This window comes from Oryza sativa, chromosome 7 (assembly GCF_034140825.1).
Source record: "Oryza sativa Japonica Group chromosome 7, ASM3414082v1".
Lineage (NCBI taxonomy): Eukaryota > Viridiplantae > Streptophyta > Magnoliopsida > Poales > Poaceae > Oryza > Oryza sativa.
The window spans coordinates 23,605,110-23,632,910 of record NC_089041.1 but is presented as its reverse complement, the minus strand read 5'-3'; the positions used below and the strand labels follow the sequence as shown (position 1 = coordinate 23,632,910).

Genomic DNA, 27,801 nt, shown 5'->3' with positions numbered 1-27,801 from the left:
TGACCAAACAACGTTGAAGATTCAGACTTGCATGCTGACATTTGCCTCATGACATCACATTACCCGGTTCAATCCATCACGTGGTGATCCTCACTGTCACCAATGATATGCAAGCATCTAGTAATCATTTTCTTCTCAATCGAGTAGAAATGGTACCAATCAACCTCCTAAATCCTGCCCTGTGCATGCATACCCCCAACCACCAGTAAGTACTAATTGTGAATAAAAATACTTCTGAATAAAACCATTTTCAATATGGCAAGACTAACTCAAAGAAAACAGCATAAACATTACATTATTGCCTGAAGATTACATACATGATTGTGAAATCCAGCCATATCCAACAGCAATATCATTCATTTCTGTCCTCCTAACCAAACTAGCATTACTAAGTCTTTGGAGTGGTCAAGTTCATGAATGTGAGGTACGGGCTGCATTATTAATTGAGAGGCCCTTAATTGAGACGATATAGTAACAGTAGAGATTTTTCTGATAGACCAGACAAATGAACAATCAAAAGCTACTAGGGAAGAGAAAAGGTAGGAAAAGGGGAATCAAAGCAGAACAAAAGCTTGAAAAGATAGTCGAGTCATGGTGCACGAGGAGCAACAATTATTTTCCATCCTTCGTTAATCCTCACGCAGAATAATCGTGTAAGAAAAGACCAAGGCGTAGAACACCAGAATGGCTCTTCACCTCGTTGTTGAAACTCTAAAACATTTTTTGATAGTGTTCAAACCATTTGAGAGGAACAGGTCGATCAAACCTATATGACAGCACTAAAAAAACACTTATTTTCTCGCCGGACCACAAAATTTTACTTTTATTACTACCTTTTCAGCCATGTTTCAGTATCATGTAGGGAAATCAAAGATTATGAGATGAAACAAAAACAGTTTCGTCTGACAGGTAGATAGGCACAGCGTTGTTGACCATGGACTGCTGATTTGTCACAACTCACAACCCAGCGGAGAGCCTTGCTCTATGCAATGAACTGGACACAGAGCGATCAACAATTAACAAAAGAATCTAAGGCAAAAAAAAAGACGAAGCATCAAAACTTGAGGAATCCCAAAGCCAAAATGGACACAAACAAGAGCAGAATCCAGAGCGCAGAAAATTATCGTGTTCACAACCCTGTTGCATTTATTTTTTGGAATAAGAACAACCCTGTTGTATTATCCATGTACTAAATGTTTTATCTAACATCGTAGTCTCGGTTAACTGACAGGCATTGACCTGCAGTTTAAGGGTTCAGAGTGAATGCATGAGCTTTGGCCGGTCAAAGCCTGTCAGTGTCAGATCATTGCATACCAGGTTGTCATGGCTGGACGCTACTTTGCCATCCGGTGTGAATACGCATCATCCATCCATCATCACATCAGTAGAAATGGCCGCCCCTTCCTCCTCTCCATCCTCTATATAAAGGCATGTATGTGACTGCAGATTGCAGAAGCACAGAAGAAGATACTACTACTACATAGTAGTACATAGCACTAGTATCTTCAGAGAGCAGGAAGAACATAGTAGATAGAGACATAGAGTGCGCCATGTATATCTGCAGTCTGCAGAGATGAGGGAGGATGTGCGTTCTTGTGGGGGGTTTGGGCCCTGTGATCAGGAGAGATGACACCGACATCGCCGGAATTCGTTCTTGGTCTTGTGCCATGATGAATTGATGGTCCGTTTGATGCAGGTGTCATCTCCCCTGAACATAGGACTGACTGACCCTGAATGGATGTGTACCTCGATGATTCTTCGGTTTCTTCTGTTCTGTTCTGTTCTTGATTTGCTTTTACAAGGTAATGCCTGATGCTAGTATGCAAATGTCAGCTTGTCTCCTCGATTGGTTTCTCTTTCCATGATTATCTGCAGGTGATAAGAGTTGATTATCCAAGCTCTGACATAGACGTGTGAGAAGGACATAGGTTGCGGAGTCAACCACAAGGTTTGCCATCCACTCTTGCCAGGGCAGACAGTAATTTAGGCGTCACTTAGCTGTAAAAACGGGAATACCATTAACTACTGCCCAGAAAAACTCGGTGTCTTCATTGACAACACATGGTGCATTCTTTGTTTGCTGCGTGGTCAAATTTTTTGTGTTACCTCATACGGTTTATCCCATCTTAGGTAACTTCATATCCCTCAAGAACATGGCGCTCTATCTATTTCGTGTAGGTTGTCTGTTAAATTCTGATTTGGTTTTGCACTTCTGGTTGCAGGGAAGAACAGAATCGGAGAATCCGCAGGCGAGACCGCACCAACCCGAGCGCTGCTTCGGTTTGGGCCGAAACGATTGAGCGGCCACCGTTCAGCTGCGGCCTGCGGGCCTTCGGGCCACACGGCGAGGCCGAGGCCCAGCACACGCGTTCTGAAGACTTCTCACGGGCTGTGGCCTGTGGAGGAAGCAAACTGAATGCCGCACCGCACTTTGTACTGTTAGCGCTGATTAATGGTGTGTCATGGATAAGTGAATATTTTGTAAAAAGAGATTTTTCTGCGAATTCAAAAATCGTACTGTACCACGTTATGTTTGTTAAGTGCAGAGTGCACCTAAAATCTTTAAAACATATGGTAGAACAACATGAATGAAACTACTGAATTCAGTGGAAAACCATAAACGTCAAATCCGCCGTGCCCGATGGCCTGATTAACGGGTTCTTATTTGTTTCAGAATAGTGAATCAGTTTGAATGTAAGAAAAACATTTTTTTTAACCCCGCAAAAAAAACATTTTTTTTTAAAAAAAAGAGTGGTGAACAGAAGTTAGCTGCCAACATTTAGAATTCCCATTGATAATTCATTAATTCATCTCCCACAAGTATATTATTCTTCATCTCTCACGACAGATCAACCCATCAACATTTCATCAGTTAGTTCCACATGAACACCACAGGGCTCCTGACCTGATGCTTCCGATTCTCCCACGAGATGTGCCCGAAATCCCAGCTCTGGTTGACGTGTCCTCCCGCCACGCTCGTGAACTCCACCGTGTAGCTCTTCTCCTCGTTCTTCTCCTTGAACTCCAGCGTCGCCGGCCTCACGGTCACCTTCACGCCGGCCGGCGCCGACACGGCCACGCTGTACGTCTCCGGCTTCTCGTACACCTTGGTCACCGTCCGCGTTAGCGTGCGGACGCGTGTGCTGCCGTTGAACGCGACGACGAACGACGGGTAGTTGAGGTTGGCCGGGCCGCCGCCGGGGAGCGCCGGCGCGCACCCGGCCGTGTCCGGGACGAACACCCGCAGCTGCTCGACGGTGTAGTTGAGGCTGCAGAGGAAGTCGACGTAGTCCTCCACGCCGGCGTCGTAGACGAGCCCCGGGTCCACGGCGAGCTGCGGGCGGACGTGCCCCGCGCCGGCCGCCAGCGGCGTCGCGCTCGTGAAGGTGGCGTTGGCGGCCTCCTGGACGCCCTCGTCGGTGATGTCGCGGCCGGTGTTGTCGAGCGTCGCCGCGGTCGTCATCATCGCGGAGCGTATCATGGCCGGCGTCCAGTCGCCGTGCCTCTTCTTGATCAGCGCCGCGACGCCGGCGGCGTGCGGGCACGCCATGGATGTCCCCGAGAGGATGTTGAATTCGGATCTCCTCGTGTCCATGTTCAACATCGACACCGGGATGTCGCGCGGCCAGGCCGCGAGGATGTTCAGCCCCGGCGCGAGAACGTCGGGCTTGAGGAGCTCGGGGACGACGCGGTTGGGGCCCCTCGACGAGAAGCCCACCGCCGTCGGCGCACGGTTCTCGCCGGTGACCGTCTCGCAGGCGAAGCTGAACGACGCCACCGGGCTCGCCGCCGACTCGAAGTAGTCCATGAGCTTCTCGGCCTTGGAGTAGCTGAGAGTGAGAGCCGGGAGGGTGAAGGCGTCGGCTACCACTCCGTCGCCGTGCCATTCCTCACCTTGCATGGAGACTAGCCCGGCGCCACCGGCGTTCTGCAGCAGCATGCCCTCGTAGACGCCGGCGAGGCACACGACGATCTTGCCCATGACGACGTCGGGCGAGAGACTCCACTCGTCACAGGAGTCCAGCAACACCAGCGGCGCCATGGTGGTGCCCGTGGCCATCTTGGTGTACAGGGACTGGCCGACGAGCACCTCACCGTTGCCGAGCGTGAGGTTAGCCGGGAACAGCCGGTCCACGGCGCCGGCGCCGACGGTGGTCATCCACGGCGCCACGTTGGTCACGGTGTACGGCCGAGGGCCGCTGTTGCCGCCGGCGAGGGCGACGAACACGCCCTCCCGCTGGGCGCCGAACGTGGCGATCGCGAGGCTGTCCTCGTAGAACGGGATCGGGAAACCGCCGAGGGAGATGGAGATGATGTCCACGCCGTCCTTCACCGCGGCGTCGATCCCGGCGATGATGGCGGCGTCGCTGCAGCCCCAGTTGCCGCCGCACTTGTACATGGCGATCCTCGCCTTGGGCGCCACCCCCCTCGCCGTCCCCCGCGCGAACATGAAGAGGCCGGCGCCGTGGACCTCGGAGCCGGCGGCCGTCGACGCCACGTGCGTGCCGTGCCCTACGTCGTCCCTCGGGGAGGAGGCGCCGCCGTACTCGGCGGCGGAGAAGTCCTTGGCGCCGACCAGCTTGTTGTTGCACAGCCTGGCGCCGAGACCCACGCACCCGCCCTTCCAGCTGCGGCGGACGGCGGCGAGCCCGCTGTCGTTGAAGCTCGGGTTCTCCGGCCAGATGCCGGAGTCGATGACGCCGATGATGACGCCGTCGCCGAACTCCGTGTCGCGCCACAGGCCGTACTCCGGGTCGAGGCCGATGAACCCCGGCGACCTCGTGGTCTGCGGGTAGTACATCCTGGCCTGGTGCACCGCGGTCACGCCGGGGGCGCCGCGGGACAAGCTCCGGGCCTCGTCGGCGGCGAGGCGCACGGCGAAGCCGTGCATGACGGTGTCGTAGGTGTACAGGATGCGGCCGGCCACCGCGGCGGCGGCGGCGGTGGCGTTGGTGGCGGCGCGAGGGGAGTGCGTGGCCACCATGGAGATGTACCAGTGCTCGAGGGTGGCGAAGCGGGACGGCTTGAGGAGGTGGTTGGCATGGACGATGTAGGTGTTCGACAGCTGATCAGGCTTGTGCTCGGTGCGGTTCTTGGGCTTGGGGATGAAGGCTGAGTGGGCGAGCTGCGCGAGGAGGAGGAACAATGCCAAGCACTGCAAGGGTTTGGAGGTCGTGGACGCCATTGTTGATGGGTGTGTGAGCGAGCTTGTGGTGAAGGAATGCATGCGTAGTAATGGCTTTTATAGAGGCGGGATGAAAATCATTTAGGGCTTCTTGCCAAGTGCCAAACTGTCACTAATCACTGTCACACATCCCTCAGAAAAAGGGAAAAGAGGACACTTGAAAATTGAAAAATAGTGTGTTTGTTTCACTGAAACTGCATGTCAGTATGTCACCAATACTTCTCCATGCATATGCATGTGAAACAACTGAGATATACTATTATCAAGGGGTTAAATGATTTTTAATTAGAGCATTTAATCATCTAAGTGAGAGCTGAGACAAATTAAAAGGCACCTAGCGTTGAAGTATCTACTTCATGAGAGAAACTAATCAGATCTATATTGTTTGAAGGTTTTTCAGACAAAATTAAGGGACCTAATGTTCAACTGTCATTCTTCTGAAACAACCTAAAATAAACTTTTGAAGTTAAACACCCAGAAAATTTGAAGTTAAGCATTCATAAATTGAGATTGTGGAAGTTAAACTTCTAAGTATTTATTGCATGTTTGTTGTCTTGTCAACTGCAGGCAAAATTTGAATTTTATAACTTGATTTTTAAATTAATTTAGGTTTTTTCATCATAGACTATTTTCGAACATGGCTTTTAAGCCACTAATGACATAGATATAAAAGCTATCCATAAATTATTTTATTTGCTCTGTGCTGTTAATATACTTGCTGGATGAATTGGAGGAGGAAGCAACGGTGAACGCTCTGGGCTGTGAAACAAATTCAGTTGGAACTAACTACCACACTTTGGCAGGGAACAGGGCAACAGAAAACCAGGCCATGCTTGGCAGATCATAAACATTTAGATAGCTCTAAAAAACTCCAACAATTTCGATTATATCATGGTGACTAGGCCACATGAAGCAAAACTTCTGTCATTTTCCGTTTCCTCCTGGGATAGATAGAAATAAGCTTGTGAATAGCAACTTCTGCTCCATTATTCAGGACGAAACGGGCTCTCCATTGTTCAGAATGAAACGGCTTTCTCCATCCTTTTGTCTTTTCTTAAATTTTGACATGCTTCAGTTGTATTGCGTTCAACCAGTTGCATAAAGTATGTACATTCCCAGTATTCCTGTGCAAACTGACTTTCTGTTGAGATACAGGTAATCTTCAAACAGCCAGCAATAGCACCTCAAAGCTGTTTCAGGTGCTATTTACCACAAGAAAAAAATTAATTGGATTCTATTCGTATCTACATTCTACAGAGTCTAAGACCATAGTTATGTAAGTCTCATAGTGATGTTGCAGTCTTCCAAAATCAAAACCCCAAGTGAAATGCGAAGCAATAAAAAGACCAATTCATTATTTTAGTAAAAATAGCTAAATGGTAATTCAATTACATCCAAAGCGAATAAATATAAAATTAGCATACAAGCTATGTATTCTTGTGAACAATGCGGCTAGGCTACATTTGTAAGGGGATTTTGGATTAACTTACACAGGATTGTACTCCCATGCTACTTTTGGTACATACTCAACTCGTTGCTGAGTACCTTTCACTGTGTCATCTATAACTTAATTCAGAATTTCAGACCAAGTCAAAATGAATTGACAATGTCCGAGTTTCTTTCCTTTCGAGTCGTATAACTGTACTGTTGTTAATAGCTCCAGCCTCCAGCAGTGGAGTCATTGGCCGTTGGACATATATACAGTTGCAATGGAAGTGCTACCAGCAGAGTTATGCGAGAAGAGGTTCAACTAAAGGTCTTCGCCGAGTGTCAGGTAGGTCCATCGTATAAGCTATTATGGCTGAGAGCAGTGAACAGGCAGCTGGGACTAACCCCAAACCAAGTCTTGTAACTGAATAACCAAATGCCAACTCTAGGTTCTGTCTGGTATTGGTACTTCCTGCCATGCAAAGTTTCAAACTCTCAGCATACTGTAAAAGTACCATCCCAAATTTTTTTGATGTATCAGTGCCATGATAATAGTAACAGTCATTACCTTGATAGGACTCAAGAATATACAGAGCTAGTCCGCATGACACTTTGTCAACAAAACTTAATGAGCCATACACAAAAGCACAACCATTTAGATCTTCACCTACTAAAATTCCTTCCATGCTGATACTTGTTACCTAGTATCAAGAGAAACAGTGAAAAGATGTGAACGATGAGAAGAGAACTCCCAGGCATAACATGATTATGTATGGCATATGGAAATTTGGACAAATTTAATCACAAATTTACATGATAACACGCTACTTAAAATCAAGCAGCTGAAATGCTTCCCAATAAGCTAACCAAATGCAGATGATAGACATACAGCTTTGCAAGGTTAAAAACTACACGATGGAAAATACTTCTAAGCTATATTATAGGCTAAAAATTTGCCATAGAAATGTTTTAGTATATTAACTCTTTAAAATATAAGCAGAAACTGAAGTTTAACAACTTACTGTCATAAGAGCATTGGCAACTCCTATTGTGATTGATAGTGCATACATGAAGTTGTGCATTCCACTTGGTAGAACAACAATTCCAACACCAGACAATATCCAAAGCATGGCCCCAGCAGAAAAGTAATTTTTTAAACGCCAACTTGACCATCTAGTTTCCTAGAAACAATAAAAATTATGTTAAGTTGAGTAGCAAAATAGATAATTAAATACTAAGGACATGCTCTGACCTGTAATATGACAGATACTATCAAGCTGCAGACATAGATAATAGCAGGTACCTGAAATATGAAGAGCAGCGCAAATTAATTCGTGAAAATCCATATTATGACATTGAACACAAAATCATCTAAAATGGTTAAAGTAATAAATGAACAATGGTCTAATGTTGATATAATTCAGATTATTTTTTCTAGTCTCAACCATTGAAGTCCCAGGATTGACCAGCTAGTGAACTGGAGTTTATACATAGCTAGCTTAGTTATAGCATATGCAGTGAGCTTCAGCCAGATTAGACTATTCATAGTTCAAAAATTTGGCACATTAATTAGTTATATTAGACTGATTTTACTTATTTGGGCTGACGGTGGCGGCTGGACGGTGGTGGCTGGACGGGGGTGTCCGTGGCGGTGGTGGTGGCGGTGGCGGTGGTGGCTGACGGTGGCGGCTGGCGACGGTGGTGGCTGTGGCTGTGGCAGTGGCGGTGGCAGCTGTCGACGATGGTACCTATGGCGGCGATGGTTGAAGGCCATCATCCGGCTGACGGTGCGTCGGCGGCGGCGGCGGTATGTGGAGGCGGGGAAGGGGTCTGGCGGCGGGGAAGGAGGAGTCCGGGTGCGGGAGCGCCGTCGACGGCGGGAACAACTGTGGGCGGTGGCCTTGGCCGAATCGCTGAAGGGACAATGTTGTTGACCGACGACGATCCTTCTTGTGCGGATTGGTGGTGTGGGTTTGGACAGGGAATCGCGGGCGAAAGCCTTGCCGAGCCATTTGGCTGGCTGACAACCGCAACGCCGTTTGGCGTCATTCCCCTCCTTGGAGGCGTTGTTTTAGCATACCCCTTTCCTTTCCCTACCATATTCTCCAGGTGAAAACCTTGCTTCGGTTCCGAACGAGCGGTGGCGGCGATCCACGTCGCATCCTCCTTGGGGGCACCGCTTTGGAGAAACCTCTTCGTGCAAGGATATTGTCATTGGTCTATGCATTGGCTTCGAACTTCAGTCCTAGGCCTTGACGAGGCCTTCTAGCTCCACATTTTGTTTTGCTTTTCTCAGTTTGGGTCCTCTCTTCTCTTGTTTGGTGTGTTCAACTTGTCTTGAACTACACTCTCTTCTGGAGTGGATCTTTGTAATAATTGGTTGTAGTTCTTTTTGAGCAAAGGCCGGGATATTATATTCCATTATCTAAAAAAAAACTTGTTGTACAATTGCATGCGAACAACCATCCCAATGACATATTCAACACCAGCGCTAGTGTAATACATGAGATAAATTAAATAAAACAACATTTACAAAGCAAATATATGAAAAAGAACCTTACCAATGCTTTGGATGATTGTGGCATTTCCAAATCATTTATGACGTAGAAAGCAAGAAGTGCCTGACCAAATACAGAAACGTTATAGTTGATGTGTCCTCTAGCTATTAGTTCAAAGCATAAACAAGAGCATTGTAGTTTAAACCTAGTGAAAAAGGTAATACGTCAATATACACAAATACTGCACAAATAATCAAACAAAATTCCCATTATCCAGTAAACATATTAGAAACAGAAAAATGCTAATGCATCGTGAGAATGTGCTTCTATAGTATGTCTCAAAATTAGTATGTTAGTAGAGAATTTCACAGAAAAAAGAATCTAGGAAAAAAAGAAATATATAAAGTTCATATATAATATCCACCACCATATTTAAGCATGAACTAGTCAATATTTCATCCCAAAACATACAAAGTTTTTGCTGCATAATAACCTATGCGTGAATTTGGAATTACATGCAAAAGAATTTACTATGTTCCACCATGCCATGGTCCATGGAACACAGTTAACAAGGTAAACTATTTTGGAGTACAATACATTAATCTCTACGAGATATCCTTTGTCATACAGAATAACCATATGCAGGGACGAAGCCAGGATTTGAGATTAGGGGGGTGTGGGGTGAAGATAAACCATGAGACCGAATAACTAGTCCTTTAAGAATAGTCACCGTCAATAACAAGCAATGCGTAAACTAGTCCTTTAAGAAAAACTTAAATTTTAGCTCTTTAATAATATCATTGGAAATTTAAAACTAGTCTTTATTGCTAAATTCTTTTAATATAAACTATTAAATAATCTCACAAATAAGTATCATCTATTTTACTTTGAAAAATATGAGAAATCACAAACTAATTTTGTAGATCATGTCTCTTGCTAACATTTTTAGACTTGCTAACTAATTAAATTGATAATACTTTCAAGCTACACAAAATAAATTAGATAAATACTTATCTTAGCTAACTTAATATAGAGTAAAATACATGAGGGTGTAGTGGTGGTAGTGTTTGGATAGGGGGGTGTTGGCACCCTTTGGCACCCCCCTTACCTTCGCCACTGACCATATGCTTGAAAATAAACAAGTGATACAAGGCCATTATATACATGGAACTAAAAATGCATTATATTTTTATCAAAGGAAAGAAGATTTCAGTCCCATAAGAAAAATAGGAAAAGATTATAGATACCTGTGAAACATTGGTAACCAATCTAGTAAACATGTATACTAGAGCAACTTGGTAGTACAATACTTTCTTGAACCAGTGGGTCCATGAAATCCTGGAAAGTCTCTTATTCTGGCAATGCTGATTTAACCTAAAAAATTAAAAGTCATTCAAATACTGCAAAAATGAGGAAAACCTAGTGGAAGAAAAACCATCAAAATTATATGGCCTTTAAACTATGAACTCCACAAGTGTTTTTTATCTTACCCTGGCTCTTCCGTTCCAATCAAGAACACAACGACGAAACAAGATCCAAGGGCAATGGACACATATGCTATCCATCGATACTGAAATAGGATTCCAAAATTTAAGATAAATCCAAAAGATCAGGCAAATAGTAAAATATTATCTTAAAACAAGAGAGTACCTGAACTATCACGCTCACTGACTGACGTAGACTAAATATCAACAAAGCAATGCCATACAGGCTAAGATTTGCGATCTAGCACGAGCACAGAAAAGGATCATCAGATTCAGCTCTTTTGTAATACCTGAGTTAAGAATAATTAGATTAAATTAATGTTCTAACCATTGTGAAGGCATTACGGCAGCTTACTAATGCAACCCGACTTGTTGGGTTTGATGTCATGCAGTTCACCATTGACCTTAGAAAATACGCAGATGATGTACACAAGTCAAATGCAGGAATCACAAGAAAAGAAAATGGAGATAAACAATGAAAGGAAGAGGCATTACATATGAGAGACCTGAGTAACTGCCCAGCCAACATTGAAAATAGCAGCGAATGTGCTATATCCAACAGTCTCCATTGTAGATGAAATAGTTCCCGTAAGTTTGCAAGGCAAACAGCTACCAAAAACAGATGAGAAGGAAATTGCTACTAAAATGGATCCTCCTGCATGCCACAGTTTAAAATGTCCAAAGCGATCAATCTGGATAAAAAAAAAAGAAGATAGAATTTACATATCTAGTTTGGAACTATACACAATAAACACAGGAAAACTAGTAGCGAACGTCTAAGAGAAGATAAGCCATGAGAATATGATGTCACAGCTTTATAACAATGCTTTAGTAAACAATCATGTTCTTTCTTAGGTCGTACCAGTTCTCCAACGAAGATTGTTGCGAAGCCATCTGCCAATTGACCAGAAAGCATGACAACAGCAGCATCACTGAAAAGGTGAATAAAAGGTAAAATGTCTAAAAGAATCCTGAAGCAGCACGTAATCCTTTCAAACTTCCAATGTTTCTCGTAGAAAATTTCTTTCAGCATCTCTGATAGAACATTTCTCGAGATACGAATACAAGTATAATGTTCTGATGATCTGGTCCAACAATTCCATACTGTATGCAGTCTCTACGGCATGTCTTTGATCATAAATGAGCCAATAATTTCCAAAAAAAAAAAAGTCAAAGTTGCTAACTTTGCTATAGCCGCAACAGTTGCTTGGACATCATGAAGTTGTGGCTAGTCTTAACTCTTAAGTGGCACAATACCAATAATGATGCAAAAAATTCATCCGAAAAAAGATGACCAATCGTTACATTCATTTGCAGGATATCCCGGTGAAATATCTATTGCACCACATTTAGGACATCCTGACTTTAAATATGAACCTATGTTTTTGTACAATTCCTCATCAAGCAGAGTGGATTAAGTGTTTGAAAACAACTAAAAAAAGTGCACTAATGGCTTCATTCAATATGATTTAGAAATATGTGTAAATAACATGATACAAAAATTAACAGAACAAATGGACAACAAAATCTATCCCTCAAAGGCACATACCTTGGACTAAGCCCAATATCTGTCAAGAAAACCAGCAAATAAGTAAACCAACATGAAGAAGTGATGTCATTTAGCATATGCCCAGAACCATATGAAAGTATTGGAACTCTCCCTAATGGTTCATCCAGTTCTTCAATCGATGACTGATTATCCATTATCTTAACCATATTTTATGTTTGCCAGACTAAAGGTATCACCTACACAAAAAAGGAATACATGTTGATTTCAGTATGTAACTAGCAATCTCAATCCCAACTTTGAATAAACAAAACAATAATAAAATGCCATTTTGCCAAAAGTTAAAAGTTTTGAAAAATAAAAAATGCCTACGGTCCTGCACACTATTTTAGAGGCTTGAAAATGAAGTTGCTTAGCTTACAACGAGTGTAATAAGTCAAACCGACAGACTTTTTATTCAGAAACATCAACTGAAGTTATATAAGAAGATAGTTGGTACGTCATGACTGGCAGCATAACAGTTGCTTTTGTAGTGCTTATAACAAGGCTTCAAGCTATGTCAGATGGATTTGAGTTTTATTCCTTAACTAGAAAAAATGTCTGTGCGTTGCAACGGGTGAAAACTATTTTAATCATGAGCTGCAATTAGGAGTCTGATCGTATCAAGTTAGCATGCGAGTTTTTTAAAGAGATATCTATACGGCTCCTTCTGTATTTACAAAAGCGAACGAACTTAAAAACCGACTCATACACGGATGATGTACCAAAGTACCGGCAAAAACATCTTCAATTTTTATAATAGTAGAGATGTATGACTGGTTTTTACTGACTGCTGTAAAACACATTACATGGACCATCTTAAAGCAGCAATTGATATGACTACTGTACTTGCTAACTTCCAGGAAAAAAGTTCAAGTTGTATTAGTTCTTACATATATGAGAATCATGAAATGAATCAAATGCCAATCTAAAGTGGTGGGCACAAGAAGATAAGGAGATAAACTGAAGGTTCCTTTTGTTGTTGTAAAGTTTTTTAAAAAAAAAAAACAGCAAGCAAATTTCAATCACAATGGTAATAGATCAGCACCTTCAGAAGGTTGGGATGATATGGATATGATCAAGAATCCCCAAAGGCATTATTGTAGCATATATACCAGTTGACTAAAAAGTTCAGATTTGAGGTAAAAGCAACTACTCTGCACACAACATCAACAGCCACCCAAATCAACGTGTTATCGCTGGGTCCCAACTCGAATCATCAACGAGGAGTATCGCAAGTGCCCGAAAGCTAAAGATAAAAATGCAATGGCCTACAAAAGAAATATTCGCATTTCCACTAACTTTACGAGACATCAACCTGATCCCCCTTTCCTCTCTGCCTTTCCTTCCAAAAATTGATCCTAATCGAACACAACGCAGGAGCCCACACATACTCTCTGCCTGCTCCCCCCACCCAACGTAGCAACTGACATTCGAACCGTAACCAAACAAAGTTAAAATTTACCAAATGAAGAAAACCCAATTTTCGCGGAGCCCCATGCCCGTCGGAACTCCCTCCAAACTCTGCTACACCCACCCCAAAACAACACAGAGCAGCACTTCCATGGCTGGCCCCAACTCCATGGCGAGCAACCTCTGTGCCTTAAGCCCGCAACAGACTCTACCCATCCAATAACCCCGGAACAATCCAGTCAAACAGATGCCGCACATGCTCACCTCGCTGCTGCTGCTACGGCGAGGAACCGGAGCGAAACACCTCCCTCCGCAAGAGCAGGACGTACGGGGAAGGGCAAGGCGGAGGAAGAACGAAGGCGACGCTCGGTGGTGTCGCGTGGACGGCAGCAGGAGGAGGAGAGGAGAGGAGGAGGAGTGGGCAGGGAGCGAGCCGTGCGGGAGGAGGAGACGCAACGCAAACACGGAGGAGGAGGAGGAGAGAGGAGGAACCGAGGGAAATGGAAGGAGACTGGGCGAGCGAAAGGCGTGGCTGACGCGGGCCCCCACCACCGATCCCATGGAATGGAGTCTGGACTTTGGAGAGACGAGAGCGACGGAGATTTGATTTATTCTAATCCTTCTGTTTAGTTTATTAGTGGCGTCGCGCGCGCGTCAATTCCTCCGTTTTCGTGGCCGCCGCCAACACGCGGGACGGCGGGACGGGGACGTTTTGCTCTCGGCTCGTGTTCTCCTCTGCTCCCTCCATCCCACGAAAAAATCCATTTCTAACATTCCAAAATAGAATTAGTAGAGAATAAGACTAACTAAAATATTTTTAATTATTAAAAAACATAATAAGACTAATATGTAGATAAATGGTATTGAAGTAAAAACCTTCTCGTTTTACGTTGATGATAGATAAGATAGTAGAAGTTGGTTTTTCTAAAATAAAATTTAAACTCTATAAGTTGAGTTTTTTTACGATGGAGGAAGTAAAGCTGAAGAGGTGGCCGTGACCGTGAGTTGCCTTGATTAAAAAAAAGTCTATCTATACGGCTATTAGTATGCGTCTCGAGTAATTAGTACTCCATAAACTAAGTCATGGCTGCGTCTCGATGGTGTTTTCTTCCGAATAATTTTGTGTGGTGATCATGTTTTCTTCTGTCTGCAAGAACATGGGGTGGGATGGGAGAAACGTAACGTACGTAGTGACCTGTAGGGCTTGCTTTGTCAACAAGTGAGTTGTTAGTCTTGTCCTATTCTTAAACAATGAATTTTCACAAGTGCAAAGCACATGAATTTTCTTAGGACATGTACAATGGAAGACACCCATAGAGTACCCTCACTAACTGAAGGCACTCACGTGTAGGGGTGGGCAGATTTAGACCGAACCGAAGAATCGAACCGAAAAAACCGAGACCGAGAAATTCGGTTAGTTGTTCGGTCCCAGCCATCAAAAGACTAAATTTATTTCGGTCATTTTGGTTATTAGGCTCGGTTAACCGAATTGACCGAAATTTTGGCTCAATAGATCTAGGAAGCACGATAAATATAAATATATATATATATATATATATATATATATATATATATATATATATATATATATATATATATATATATATATATATATATATATATATATATATATATATATATATATATATATATATATATATATTTGTGTGTGTGTGTGTGAAAAAATGTCTCAAAAGAGGGGAAGTGCTGTTAAAATTTTCATTCCAAACTTACTCCTGAAAAATTTCAGTCGGACCAAGACCGAGACCGAAAAGACTGAAATTGAATTTGCCAGCCCTGTGTTTTTTTAGGATGAAATTCAGTCCTAAGTTTTCAAATACTGAAATGACCGAAAGACCATAAACCAAGACTGAATTTTTCAGTCTAACCGAACGTCCACCCCCTGCTCACGTGGACACTCGTCTCCCAATTAAGGCCACAACTAAGTGGGTTCTTCAAAACCCGAAACAACTGGATCAAGGTACTCTATCCCACAGTAGATATCCCAATCAAAAAGCCACGGATATTAATTTCCTCTCCTACCCCTGCCGGCAACACGTCTCTCTGCTCCCTCTCGTTCTTTTCGCTGCTCTCTCCATCCCTCAACTTGCTCTCTGCTCTCTCCCTCTCTCTCAACAAAGCAGACGGCAAGCCGTGCGGATCGCCGTAGCGGATGGCCCCGCCCCACCCTGCCGTCGGCATTGAAGCGGCGGCATCGACGGCGCGTTGGTCTCGGATAGTATTGTAGCGTATTGCCATAGGTTAAGAGTAATATTTTACTAAATCCTTTTAGAAAGCGGCTTTTACACGAAACCTACATGTGACAGTAGATTTCTGGACAGTGTGAGACACTGACGCAAATCATTGATTCAAATATTTGCTGCACAAATTTGATAGATAACGGGTGTAATATTTCGTTATTTCACTATCATTGCAAAAGAATGAAAGTGCTCACATAATACTTGATTGATTCTAGGGATAAAATGGTTTTCTGAAAGACTTAACTAAGGTCCATGGATAAGAACATTGATATCTTGTAGAACTTGCGTTTAAACTTATTTTCATCTATGAGACAAATATTTGCATTACCACATGCACACCTTCGCACACGCCGGACGCCCTGCCTGCTCTAACATCTCTAACCTTCTCAAAATTGAGCACATCAGCACACACACCCATATCCCCCCAAAAAAGAAAATTACAAAGACCCATATTCACTGGAACTCCCTCCAAAGGTCAAACTCTACAGCCTCTGCTCAAGTCACCCTTAATACCGACCCATGCACTATCCATGCTAAGCAATCCAACAGCCATTAGACATTTAATTGATTATTAATTATCACAAACTTGAAAAATGACTTTATTTGTCTATTTAGAAAACTCTGTATAAAACATTACATCGTTTGATAATTCAAAAAGCGTGTTAATGAGAAATGCCCAGGGGTCTTCTGGCTAGCTCCACAAGGTGGTGGGCTAGACGACCTGGGTTCAAAGCCTCACCCCTCCTAATTATTTGATATTAGGTCCTTCCCTAATATTCTAGTTTTTCAAAAAGCGTGTTAATAGAAAATGAAAAAAATGCCACCCCTAAACTCACTATCGAAGGGGTGGATTCTCCCAAAATCTCCATGCCCCCTAAACAATCCATATTCTTAGATTTTGTAGTTATAGAATATAGAAAATAAATTCTTACACAGTCATAATTCTTAAAATTTTAAGCTTCCCTAATATAGCCTTAGTAATATGTATAGAATCACGGATTTCTAATTGAAACAAAACACATCCGTAGAGCCGTAAAGTAGGGCAGGGAAGAGCAAGGTCGAAGGTGGAAGGCACGGCAGGAGGAGAGGAGGTAGAAGACACGCATAGTAGTAGGACATGGATTTTCATTCCTCCACGACATGATATTTCCTCGTTGTTTACCTATCATTTAAATAGTCATAAAATTTTTTAAAAAACTTAACAATATAGATTAATACGAAATATAGCACCCCACAAACACAAGACCAAATTCGACTTCTACATGTTGTAACAAACAGAACAAATTAAACTGAAAATAGCTATATATCGTACATTCGCATATATATTTATTATTATTTTACAACTAGTAGAAGTTAAATTTTAACTTATATGTTTGTGGAGTGATATACTTTATATTAATCTATCTTACCAAATTGTTTCAATTTTTTTTTGATAATTATTTAAGTGAAATTACTTTCCCATAGTAGCAAAGCAAAGCGGAGGAGGAAACGGAGGAAACAGGGGGCTAGCGCGCGCGAAAGGCGTGGCTGATGCGGGTCCTCCCGTCTTGGGTCAGGTGTGGATGGAGATTTTGTTTATTGGTGGAGTAGTGGCGTCGCGCGTCAGCTCGATCGGCAGGCTCGTCCGGTCGTCCCTTCGTGGCCACCAACACACGCTGCCGGGACGGCAGGCAGGACGGGGACGTTCCTTCCAATTCCTTCGCTTGTCTTTTAGCCGGGAGAGGTAGCGGGGAAGTGTTCGCTACGAGTATGCGTGCTCGGTGTGTACGGCGTTCAAATGGTCTATCCAACGTATGGTTGTACCGTGTTTAGTTCTAAATAATTCTTTAAACTTCTAACTTTTTCATCACATCAAAATTTTCCTATACACATAAACTTTTAACTTTTTCATCACATCATTTTAATTTTAACCAAACTTTTAATTTTAATGTGAACTAAACGCACGCTTGATCGTCCGCAAGAATTGAGGAATACGGGTGGAGTATGTGAGAAAAGGTAGCAGTGTGTAGAGCTTGCTTCGTCAACGAGTGCTTGTCTACTTGGCCACTGTTTGTTGTCACTATCCATCGAGGATGTCTTTTAACAAATACACAGATACTTTCTTACGCCTAGTTAGGAGAGTTTAGCCATGGTAGTAGTTTCATATTAGAATCTTTAGCTCCCAAACAGCGTGTATTCTCACTCACTCAAATTATAAGAATATATAGTTACATAGTCTAAAAAGTAAACTGAAATCAGCTACTCACAGAATTTTAAACACCCCCCCCACCCCCAAAAAAAAACACCCAACAGGACCTTACTTATTAGTAGCTGAAGATACTAGACTATTAGTACATTGATGCAAGGTTATTATATTCCTACAACAAAATGAAAGTGTTGTGTTTACTCGGATGGGAGAAAAGAGAAGAAATATAAAGGAGGATGAGAATTGTTGTTGAGGAGTTGGGCGCAGTGACGGATCTATCAAGATTCTTAGCATGGACAAACACATATGGACAATTTATAATGTTATTTAACACTAAAAATATTAGTAAAGCCTATTAAGTGGGATACAATTGTTAATAGAGGATTTGTTGGTAAAATATATTATTTCCATTTTTAAATAATTATACCTGCATTATTTAACTTTGACCGCTAATAATGTTAGACTACTATGAACAAATGTTATATACTTCAATAAATATTTACAAAATATTAAAAAAGATAAATAGTCAAAGTTTAAATATAGATAGTAACCGTGGTAATCTATTTGGGAATGGAGGGAGAAAGTTACAGGAGAGAAAAGGTCACGTTCGGTGGGGACTCCTACTCAGTTTTCTAAAATTTCAACTTAGGCTGTGTTCTTTCCACAAGTTTCCCAACCCCTTTCCCTCGTTTTTCGCGTGCACGCTTTTCAAACTGCTAAATAGTGTGTTTTTTTGCAAAAAGTTTCTATACGAAAGTTGCTTTAAAAAAACAAATTAATCCATTTTTGAAAAAAAATTAACTAATACTTAATTAATCACACGCTAATGGACCGCTCCGTTTTCCGTGCGGTGGAGTTGGGTTCCCAACCCCAAGTATCAAACACAGTAGACCTGTCTAGATCCTACCCTAAAATTTTTCACCATGTCACATCGAATATTTGAACACCTACATGAAGTATTAAATATAGGCTAAAAAATAACTAATTGCACATATTGCGACTAATTTGCGAGACGAATCTTTTAAGCCTAATTGCTCCATAATTTGACAATGTTGTGCTACATTAAACATTTGCTAATGACGGATTAATTAGGCTTAATAAATTTGTCTCGCGGTTTACTGACGGATTCTGTAATTAGTTGTTTGTTAGTGTCTGAACACGCCATACGACATCCTATATAATATCCGATGTGACGCGCCAAAACTTTACACTCCTAGATCTAAACACCCCTGAGATGATGTTTGTTTGGAGCAGTAAAGCGAAAAATGTTTTCCCATTACGTGTTGAATGCGATGGGCCGAGGAAAAACCACACATTGTTTGGGTTCACATGAGAAGCGATATGCAAATTGCTCTTCATATTTGCTCCTTATAAAAACAAGAGGGATGACATTTTGTACTGGGTTGGTTATGACTTCGCATTGGGCTGGCCAGTTCATAGTGCTCAAAGCCCACAAACAATAACGCAATTGCGTTGTACTGCAATCTAATTACGGAGGAAAGGAGTTGAACCAAAGTTTTATTATACTCATGGTGATTTTCTTAATAAAAAAGTAAGTGACATTCTTTTTAAAAAATATTTCTCATGGTATAACACAAGGTGTCACTTTCTTTTTAAAGAAGCTAATGAGTCATCGAAAACCCTCTCCGTCTGCCTTTCTATTGAAACTAGTCTTCAGAGCAAGCTAGACCTTTGCAGTGCAAGAATTTTTTTCAAAATTTTTTCTATAAAAATTCATTAATTATTGTTTAAATATTATAAAATTTATATAAAATTCTTGTGTTTTAATAGGTGGCTAAATATATAATTAAATCAGTACTAAAATATCTCAAACAAGCACTCTGCCATGACATGTATGCCCTTAATCAAGAAAATACCAAATTACTGGTGTTAAGTTAAAAAGTTCCAAAAAAACAAATAAGAATAGTAGTATGGCACTTCAAGAATAGTTTGAGCACCTCGCGAAAAAAAGAACAGTTTTATTGAAGCATAAACTATTACTCACTCCGGTTCCGTTTAATCTTTTATAGCTTTAAGTACCAATTCTTCATGTTTTCTCCAACAATAATATAAATCCTAGTTATTCTCTTATTTTTGTTGTCCTTTTTGTGGACAGCAAATGACCCTCATAAAAGCTCAGGCTGGAGTGAACAAGAGCATCATCCAACAGGGCTCGAATCATGTTGTGCATGTGGTCCTTTTTGCTCTGTTTTGCTTCTTCGTTGTCTATCTCTTGTCAAAGTTCTCTAGAAGATAGTAAATATTTAGAAGATAATAGTCAGGTTTTGTCACCTAACGATACCATTGGTTTTATGTTATACTTGTACTGCATATGGCAATGTAGTATCTGAAGTATGTGTTAGCTTCTCTGACAGACTGATATGGATATAATTTATCCTAATATAGGTACAATTATATTCTATGTTGTTTGTGGACACACGTTTTTTTTGTTTTAAATGATCCATGGAAGATGCGAGTTTTTTTTGGGCATTTACCAAATTTGAATTAATAATATTTTTTTTTCATCATTATATAACACTGCCACATCATTCAAAACCACTTTAAATTGATCAGAGGATGAAAGGCAAACAATATGCAAAGTTTAGGGACAAATTTGGGCTTTAATGAAAAGTGGGGATGTAAGGACTTTTCTCCTTAGTCATTGAAAAAACAACACGTTCAAGACAACAAATATGTGATCATATTTACTGTTCAACATGTAGCAATATAAGATAGGATAAGACCAATCTTAGAACTACGGATTTGGATGGAGTATGATCCATTCCCACCAAGATAATTTATTATAATTAGACTATCCCACCAAATTATTTTAGGTACACGATGCTACCATTGAGGAGCAAACTTCAATAAGAACAGGGAAACCGCAAATCACAAGTCAGTTGCAGGAAGTTGGGTCAAACGGAATCGATGACAACAACACTAACTCCAGAGAGGCAAAAATAAATAAATATATTACATTGCAATAGTTAATTCTCCTTTATTAATACTACCCCCATTCTAGAAAAAACACAGTTTTGCGGTTTTTCTATCTAACATTTGACTGTTCGTCTTATTTGAAAAAAAATTATTGGTATGTTTATTGTTATTACTCCATCCGTCCCATAATATATGAGATTTTGACTTTTTCATGCACTGTTTGACCACTCGTCTTATTTAAAAAAATTGTGCAAATATAGAAAATGAAAATTTGAGCTTAAAATACTTTGGATAATAAAGTAAGTCACAAATAAAATAAATAAATATTACAAATTTTTTTGAATAAGACAAATGGTCAAACAGTGCAAATAAAAAGTCAAAATCCCTTATATTATGGGACGGAGGGAGTAGATGATAAAACATTAATAGTACTTTAAGCGTGACAAATTTTTGTTAATTTTTTCAAATAAGAGGGTAACCCACGACTACACGTAAAATGAGACGGAGGGAGTATCTTCCACCAAAAGGGAAGCTACTCGCGGCTCATCTTGATGATTGTGCTGGAGGATTCTTCTGTTTCTCTTTAAGTGCAAGTATTGCAAGGAAACGTTGGAGGAATAATTAGACTCTCCACTCTACACATTTATATTTTCGTACAAATCCTATATAATAAAACTTAACATGCAAAAATATCATATTATCCTACACTAACAATTATTACATCTTAAACCTCAAACATGTTGTATTATATCTATATAATTTATTAATATTAGAGCTTTGAAATGCAAGCATTTAAATCATCAACATAACATTTCAATATAGACCAATTTATTTGACTTCCATATGTATTTTCATCATTTTTTACGATATCCAAAGTACCTAACCGTTATCATCACTTAGTTAATATTATTTTTTTCTTCTCTCATTAAGTCATATTATCTCAGTTGCTTCTAACCCTTAGATGATTAATCTATGGTTCGAATTATCTTCTTTATTTTCTTTTCTCATAGCTACATCATCTTACTTTTATATTTGAATAATTATCTAAAAAAGCTGCCGCAAGTTCTTTAAGGGAAAAACTTTTAAATCTAACTATAATATAATTGTAATATAATTCAACTATAATATATAAGTATTAAAATAATATATGCAACTTTATATCTACCTTATATAGAAATTACAATATAGTTATAGTATAGTTACACTATAGCGTAATTACATTGTACTTACACTACAACTATGCTATACTATAGTTACATTTAAAAGTTGTTTTTTTAGCAATTACGATATACTATTTAAAATATCAAAAACCACATCAACTTATATAATATTATGTCGTTTAGCTATCTTACACACTATTTTCACTTGTTATCATATTTCTCTTGCAGTAATGTGTGAGGTTTTACCTCTTAATAAATAAGAGGACGAAAATAAACAGCACATTGCAGGGGACAGTCTTGAGATGATGGATACAACTGCTGCATCGTAGCCTATTATTTACACCCACGAGGATAGATAATCAGCGATACTTACAGGGTGTTCCCATTCCTTGCCGGGGTCTTCATAGCATGAGTGTTCAATGGTTCCATCTGCCAGGTGATAGGCTTCGATGTGCTCCAGGCCAGTTCTATCCCCACAGTCGAAGCCCGGGTAGACGGCGTCACCAACGATCGAGGGGAATGTAGCAGGGGACACGGATAGCGAGCAGTCATGGCCGATGAACACGGCCCGACCACCGAGACCACGGACAGGCACCGTCTTCCTCCCATCCAAATCCACCCGGTACGCCTGGTACAACCTCTTGTTACCACTTAGGGTACGGTGCACCAGCAACAGCTCGCCAATATTGTTGTCCACCAGGTGCGCGCTGCCGAGCATCCTGCTGAACCTGTGTTGCAACGTCAGGTCGGCGGCCTCCACCAGCTGCGGCGTCTGGCTCTCCCGGCTGACCTCCACCACCATGATGGCATCGCTGGTAACGCCGTAGAAGCGACCCGCTAATGACATGCTCGGCCGGAGACAATCGCTGAGGTTGACCGCCGTCCAGCACTTGTCGCCGGGCTTGGCGACGGCGAGGAACACTGTGTTATGGATCACCACCGTGCGGTCGTCGGCGAGGCCAAAGCCGTCCACGCTGAGATCACACAGCGGCAGAAGGAGGTCCAACAAAGTGGTGACCGGTGGGAGGTCGGTGAGCTGGTGGGTGAGTGGGTTTAGAAGGCGGGCGACATGGGTGCTCTCATGGAGCAGGAGGACGAGGCCCTCCGTGGAGGGGCTGAATACTCTGTGGCCACGGAACTCCGGGAGGTGCGCCAGGATGCACTCGCCGGTGGAGAGGTTGAGGAGGCGGCAGTGGTAGCGAATGCGGGGTTTCTCGGGGAGGATGAGCCACTGCCGCGGGTGGAAGCGGCGGTCCAAGGCGTCATCCGCCGGCGGCGCCGCGCAGCACCGCCGCCACGGCTGGCACACGGACCGGAAGCGGATGTAGTCAGCCACATCGTTGGCGAGGACGCGCTCGGCGATGAGCCCCGCCGGCCCTTCACCGAGATTCGCCAATCCGTCCCATCAACCGATTCGGATTCAAATAAAGGAATCCGATCCGAAGATAGTTTAGGGCGAGGAGGAGGAGGACCGAGCGCGGTGCCGGTGCGCGCGCGCTTTGCGCCCCAACTACACCAAGACGACGGCGCGGCGGAGCAAGGGCGCAGGCGGCTAACGCTCCTTCGCTTCGCTCCCCTCGTCAAGGGGATCTGCGTGGAGGAGAAGGAGCAGCACCAGCAGGCGTCGTGGGTCCTTGACCGCTTTGCCCCCCCCCCCCCCCCCCCCCCCCCCCCCGCCGCCGGGTCGCCGCTGGCTTGTCCATCCGATTTTCTGCCTCTACCACCGTCGGCCTGGGAGCGGAGGGGATCGTGTGGAGTGGCCAAAATGGGCGCTGAACCAGTTGGCGATGAGACGGCTGGCTGGGGTGTGGGGATGGGGATTTCTGGCTGTTCGGCTGGGCGGCAACGCAACGGGTGGGTGGGTTCCAACTATATATAGTCCGTCTGGGTTACGCTTACGCCTGCTACTAGATTACGTCTCCGATTATGTCTCTGCGTCCATACTAAAATCAGGCCACCTAGGAAACACATATTTAATGGAGGTATATATTAAAAGGCTATCCATCTAAGGATCTACTACCTCAGTTTCGAAATAAATGCAGTTGTGGGTATCCGTATCCAGCGTTTGACTGTCTGTCTTATTTAATTTTTTTAAAAAAAATTAAAAATAGTCACACATAAAGTATTATTCATGTTTTATCATCCACTCCCTCCATTCCATAATATAAGGCACAACCATTTTTTTTAAGATGTTCCATAATATAAGGTATGCATGCATATAGACAATTGTCACGTCCTGATTTTCGTTTCAGGATTTATAAATTATTTAATAAATTATTATTAGAATTTATATTAAATGTTCATTAATTTACAAGTGAAGTTAAATGTGGGAAATAAAATTTTCTAAATATAAAGCATGGCTGGATTTAAGTTTTATTAAATTCTCCATTGTTAATTATACTCTCTGGAATTTTCTCGGATTTTTCGGAGCTCAACTCTTAATTTTAATCCTACAAAGAGTAGTTCAGCAATTATTTAAATATTAAATTAATCATTAAATGATCTGATTTTAATTTTGTTAAGTACTTTGAGTGTCCAAGTATTTTCAGGATTTTTCCTGAAATTATTTGAGCAATGGAAGTATTTTTAACAATTCAAAGATCATTTTGGTGATTGATTTATTTGGAAAAGTAATAAAAATCCTCCTCCTCAGCTTGGGCCCTTTTCGGCCCATTCCTTCCTCTTCTCTCTCCCTTCCTCAGCCCAGCCTAAAGTCTGCTTTACCTCCCTCTCGCAACAGTGTCATCTTCTTCCTCCAGAGCCCCTGTTCTGCCCGATGCCGTGCGTTGCAACGCCGCCTTCTCCGTTCGATCCGGTGCATCCGTTGCTTCCCTCCCAAAATTGATTGAAAAAACGGATTCCTCTCTATCTCCTCTACCTAATCCCGAAGAAACCCTCATCAAATTCGTTATCTATCTCACGAATTTCGGCCGTTTTTATTCGGGTGAACTCGGATAAATCCTAACTTCCTTCACCAAATCCATCCGTTCCTGAGCCGATCTCCTCCACCCATACCTATAAATAGCATCCCCTAGTCGTCCTCTTCCGTTTGCCCCAAGTCCCGAGCTCCATCGTCGCCCGTAGAGCCGCCGCCACGTTGCCCTAGCCGCCGCCGTCGCCGGCGATCCTTCAGCCGCGTCGCGCCGCTGCTGTGGTCGTCGCCGGCCGTCGTTCGTCGCCGTCCGTCGTTGTTCTTTGCACCGGTGAGTTCGCGTCGTCGTCCTCTACGTGTAGGTGTTCTCGGATAGCCCAACCGAGCTCTCTTTTGCCGGTCGTCGCGTGGAAGCCGTGCCATGGCCGGCGATGACGTCAGCGATGACGTCATTAATCCCTTTTCTTAGTTTTCTTTATTAGATGAAAATCGATTAAACTTCGGAAATTCATAACTAAATCATCGTAACTCGGATTCGAGTGGTTCAAGTTGCTAAATTCATTACATGTTAAAAATATCCACATGTACTGTTTATGCTTGTTTTTGTACTGTTTTGTTGATTTTGTTCTTTCGCTTAAGTTTCTGACGTTTTGGAGGAGAGCGTTTTCGTTGAGGAAGGTTCAGAAGCGTTTGAGGAAGCTCAAGGCAAGTCACACAGATCCCAAAGGACCCTTTAAGCATGTTGAACCCGTTTAAAGCTAATGTTTTATTTCAACTTATGCATTATTTTCGAATGTCATCGGGTGGTGAGCCTTTCCCAATTAATTAATGGCCGAAGATGACTTTATTTTCCTATGAGTTATAATTCGATTAGCTAGAACCTTATATATTGGTTTGGTTCAGCTAAATGCTATATATATATAATTGCTTAGCCATGCTTAGAAACATTAGCTCATTAATGGGGTGAATCATATTACATCATTTCTTATGGTTAGATTTAAATTATGGTTAGATTTAAATGTAGCTCATGGTTATCGTGTTATGATAATTAATTGATAATTAAAACTTGTCAATGGTGGGTTGTGAGTATATGGTTTTGAAGGTCGTGCTCATGACAATTAAGGACCAGTTCGCGAGCTATTGTTGTGAAACATTTACCGTGCCAACCACAAGCCAGCGTGGGCAACGACTTTACCTTTTGTATAGCATGGTTCATTACGGGGTGCCAAACTGAGAAGCGGCGAGAAGTCCGTGGGGTCGCTGGGGAGTCCATGCCTTGTTTATAAGGGGGTGATTATGATCCAGGAATGGTGCACTGTGGTGAGTTGTGTTGTGCGAAGGGTATTGTCACGATTTCCCCCTTTGCAGTGCCGTGGTGGTACTTCGGGGCATGGCAACATGTGTGGAATCGTGTCTTGTGGGTACAGTGGTACACCTTTGGCCAGAGTAAAACTATTCGAATAGCCGTGCCCGCGGTTATGGGCGGGTTGAGCAATGTTTTTCGTGATTAGTCTCACACCTCTCACAAATAATTATTGATGCAATAACTGGTAATAATTTGTTTAGCTCCTGGTTTGGAGTTAGATCTGTACAGCCGGGTATGGTTGTTTAGGATGGTTGGGCCTGTGCAGCATTGGGGTGCTGTTCAGTGTTGATTAAAATTGATGATTAATTACTCTACTGTTTTACTTCTCTTAAATGTTTGCTAAATGCTGCTTTTGCAAATGAGCCTATATTATGCCATCCTTTGGTATTCTTGTGCACTTGCATATTTGCTGTGTGGCTTGTTGAGTATGTCATATGCTCATCCTTGCAATAATCAATCAACCTCAGTTGAAGAGAAAGGATCCAGAAGGAGCAGACGTTTGGCTTATACCCCAGTTGAGCTGCCTGTGGGAGTGGAGCTGAAGCCATCGCTAGACCGTTATTCCGCTGTTGTTTTTCTTTTCTTTTGTAAGTATGTAACGTTATTATTATGATGGATTTGTATATTAAATTGTCAGTTTGTGTACCTCGGCTGATTTCTGGACGAGGATTTTATGCACAAATTAGTTCGAAAATTACTAGTGAATTTCCGGGCGTGACAACAATTAACTATAACCACTTCTCCAATAAATTATTACTTTTTTAAATCGTACACTCTCATGCTCTCTAAGAGCAGGTACAATAGCAGACTATTAGCCAGCTATAAATATATTTTAATGAGATAAAAGATGAGAGAGAAGAGCATCGGTCTACAGATCTGTAGCCAACTGCACCACGGACTACAAGACACAATATGTGTATGATAGGTGGGACCATAAATTAATACTCCCTCCATCTACTTTTGATAGTCATATTTCATCTTGGCACACAGACCAAGGATAAGTAATTCTACTTATCATCCATTTAAACATGCTACTAGTCATTCCTCGTAAACAAGCGATTCATTAATATTTACATTTCTCAATGCCCATGTAGCCAATCATGTGTGGAAGAATAGAGAGTCACGCATTAAATTCGAGAAAATCATTAAGAGGATAGGTTGTTGGATTGAAATATGCCTATCAAAAATAAAATTTTCAGATTTAGAAATATAACTATCAAAAATAGATGGAGGGAGTAGTATAGTAAGCAACTATTATATGAATTAGCTATTAGATTGGCTATAAATGAATTAGAGCTAGCAGTGGGCTATACTATTAAACTTGCTATAATTCTATTGGATGCATGCATTGTATTTATTAGGATGATCCAAACTACAAGATGATAATAATTATTTGTTGGTCTTTGGGTTAGGGGTGGTTATGCCTTATATTTTGGAATGGAGGGAGTAATAACAATAAAAAATTT

At 42.1% G+C, this 27,801-nt stretch overlaps 3 protein-coding genes and 2 long non-coding RNA genes across 6 annotated transcripts; 2 read left to right on the top strand and 3 right to left on the bottom strand.

Moving 5' to 3' along the window:
- The first annotated feature begins 1,451 nt into the window (after positions 1-1,451).
- On the top strand, positions 1,452-2,540 carry LOC9268426 (uncharacterized). The gene is made up of 2 exons (XR_001547333.3): positions 1,452-2,130; positions 2,223-2,540. It is a non-coding gene; the product is annotated as an uncharacterized lncRNA (long non-coding RNA).
- Positions 2,541-2,765: 225 nt separating this feature from the next.
- Positions 2,766-5,251, bottom strand: LOC4343713 (subtilisin-like protease SBT1.8). The gene has a single exon (XM_015790001.3). The coding sequence runs from the start codon at positions 5,225-5,227 to the stop codon at positions 2,873-2,875; it is 2,355 nt and encodes a 784-aa protein (XP_015645487.2). The 5' UTR covers positions 5,228-5,251; the 3' UTR covers positions 2,766-2,872.
- A 1,262-nt stretch (positions 5,252-6,513) lies between these two features.
- LOC4343712 (uncharacterized) lies at positions 6,514-14,104 on the bottom strand. Of its 2 annotated transcripts, none has more exons than XM_015792420.3 (13): positions 13,819-14,104; positions 12,145-12,341; positions 11,458-11,527; positions 11,091-11,287; positions 10,924-10,999; positions 10,762-10,836; positions 10,602-10,681; positions 10,359-10,485; positions 9,175-9,234; positions 7,866-7,916; positions 7,636-7,794; positions 7,182-7,314; positions 6,514-7,085 (listed from the first exon to the last, which is right to left on the bottom strand). In XM_015792420.3, exons 2-13 carry the CDS (start codon positions 12,309-12,311, stop codon positions 6,916-6,918), a joined length of 1,365 nt encoding a protein of 454 aa, XP_015647906.1. In that variant the 5' UTR covers positions 12,312-12,341; positions 13,819-14,104; the 3' UTR covers positions 6,514-6,915. The 2 variants fall into 2 exon arrangements, with proteins under 2 accessions (XP_015647906.1, XP_015647907.1); XM_015792421.3 differs by having other exon boundaries at positions 11,091-11,250.
- Positions 14,105-22,378: 8,274 nt separating this feature from the next.
- Positions 22,379-23,935, bottom strand: LOC107276163 (uncharacterized). The gene has a single exon (XM_015790553.3). It carries the CDS (start codon positions 22,942-22,944, stop codon positions 22,435-22,437), a length of 510 nt encoding a protein of 169 aa, XP_015646039.3. The 5' UTR covers positions 22,945-23,935; the 3' UTR covers positions 22,379-22,434.
- Positions 23,936-24,838: 903 nt separating this feature from the next.
- Positions 24,839-27,029, top strand: LOC136357233 (uncharacterized). The gene is made up of 3 exons (XR_010742432.1): positions 24,839-25,300; positions 25,609-25,674; positions 26,803-27,029. It is a non-coding gene; the product is annotated as an uncharacterized lncRNA (long non-coding RNA).
- Positions 27,030-27,801: the final 772 nt, after the last annotated feature.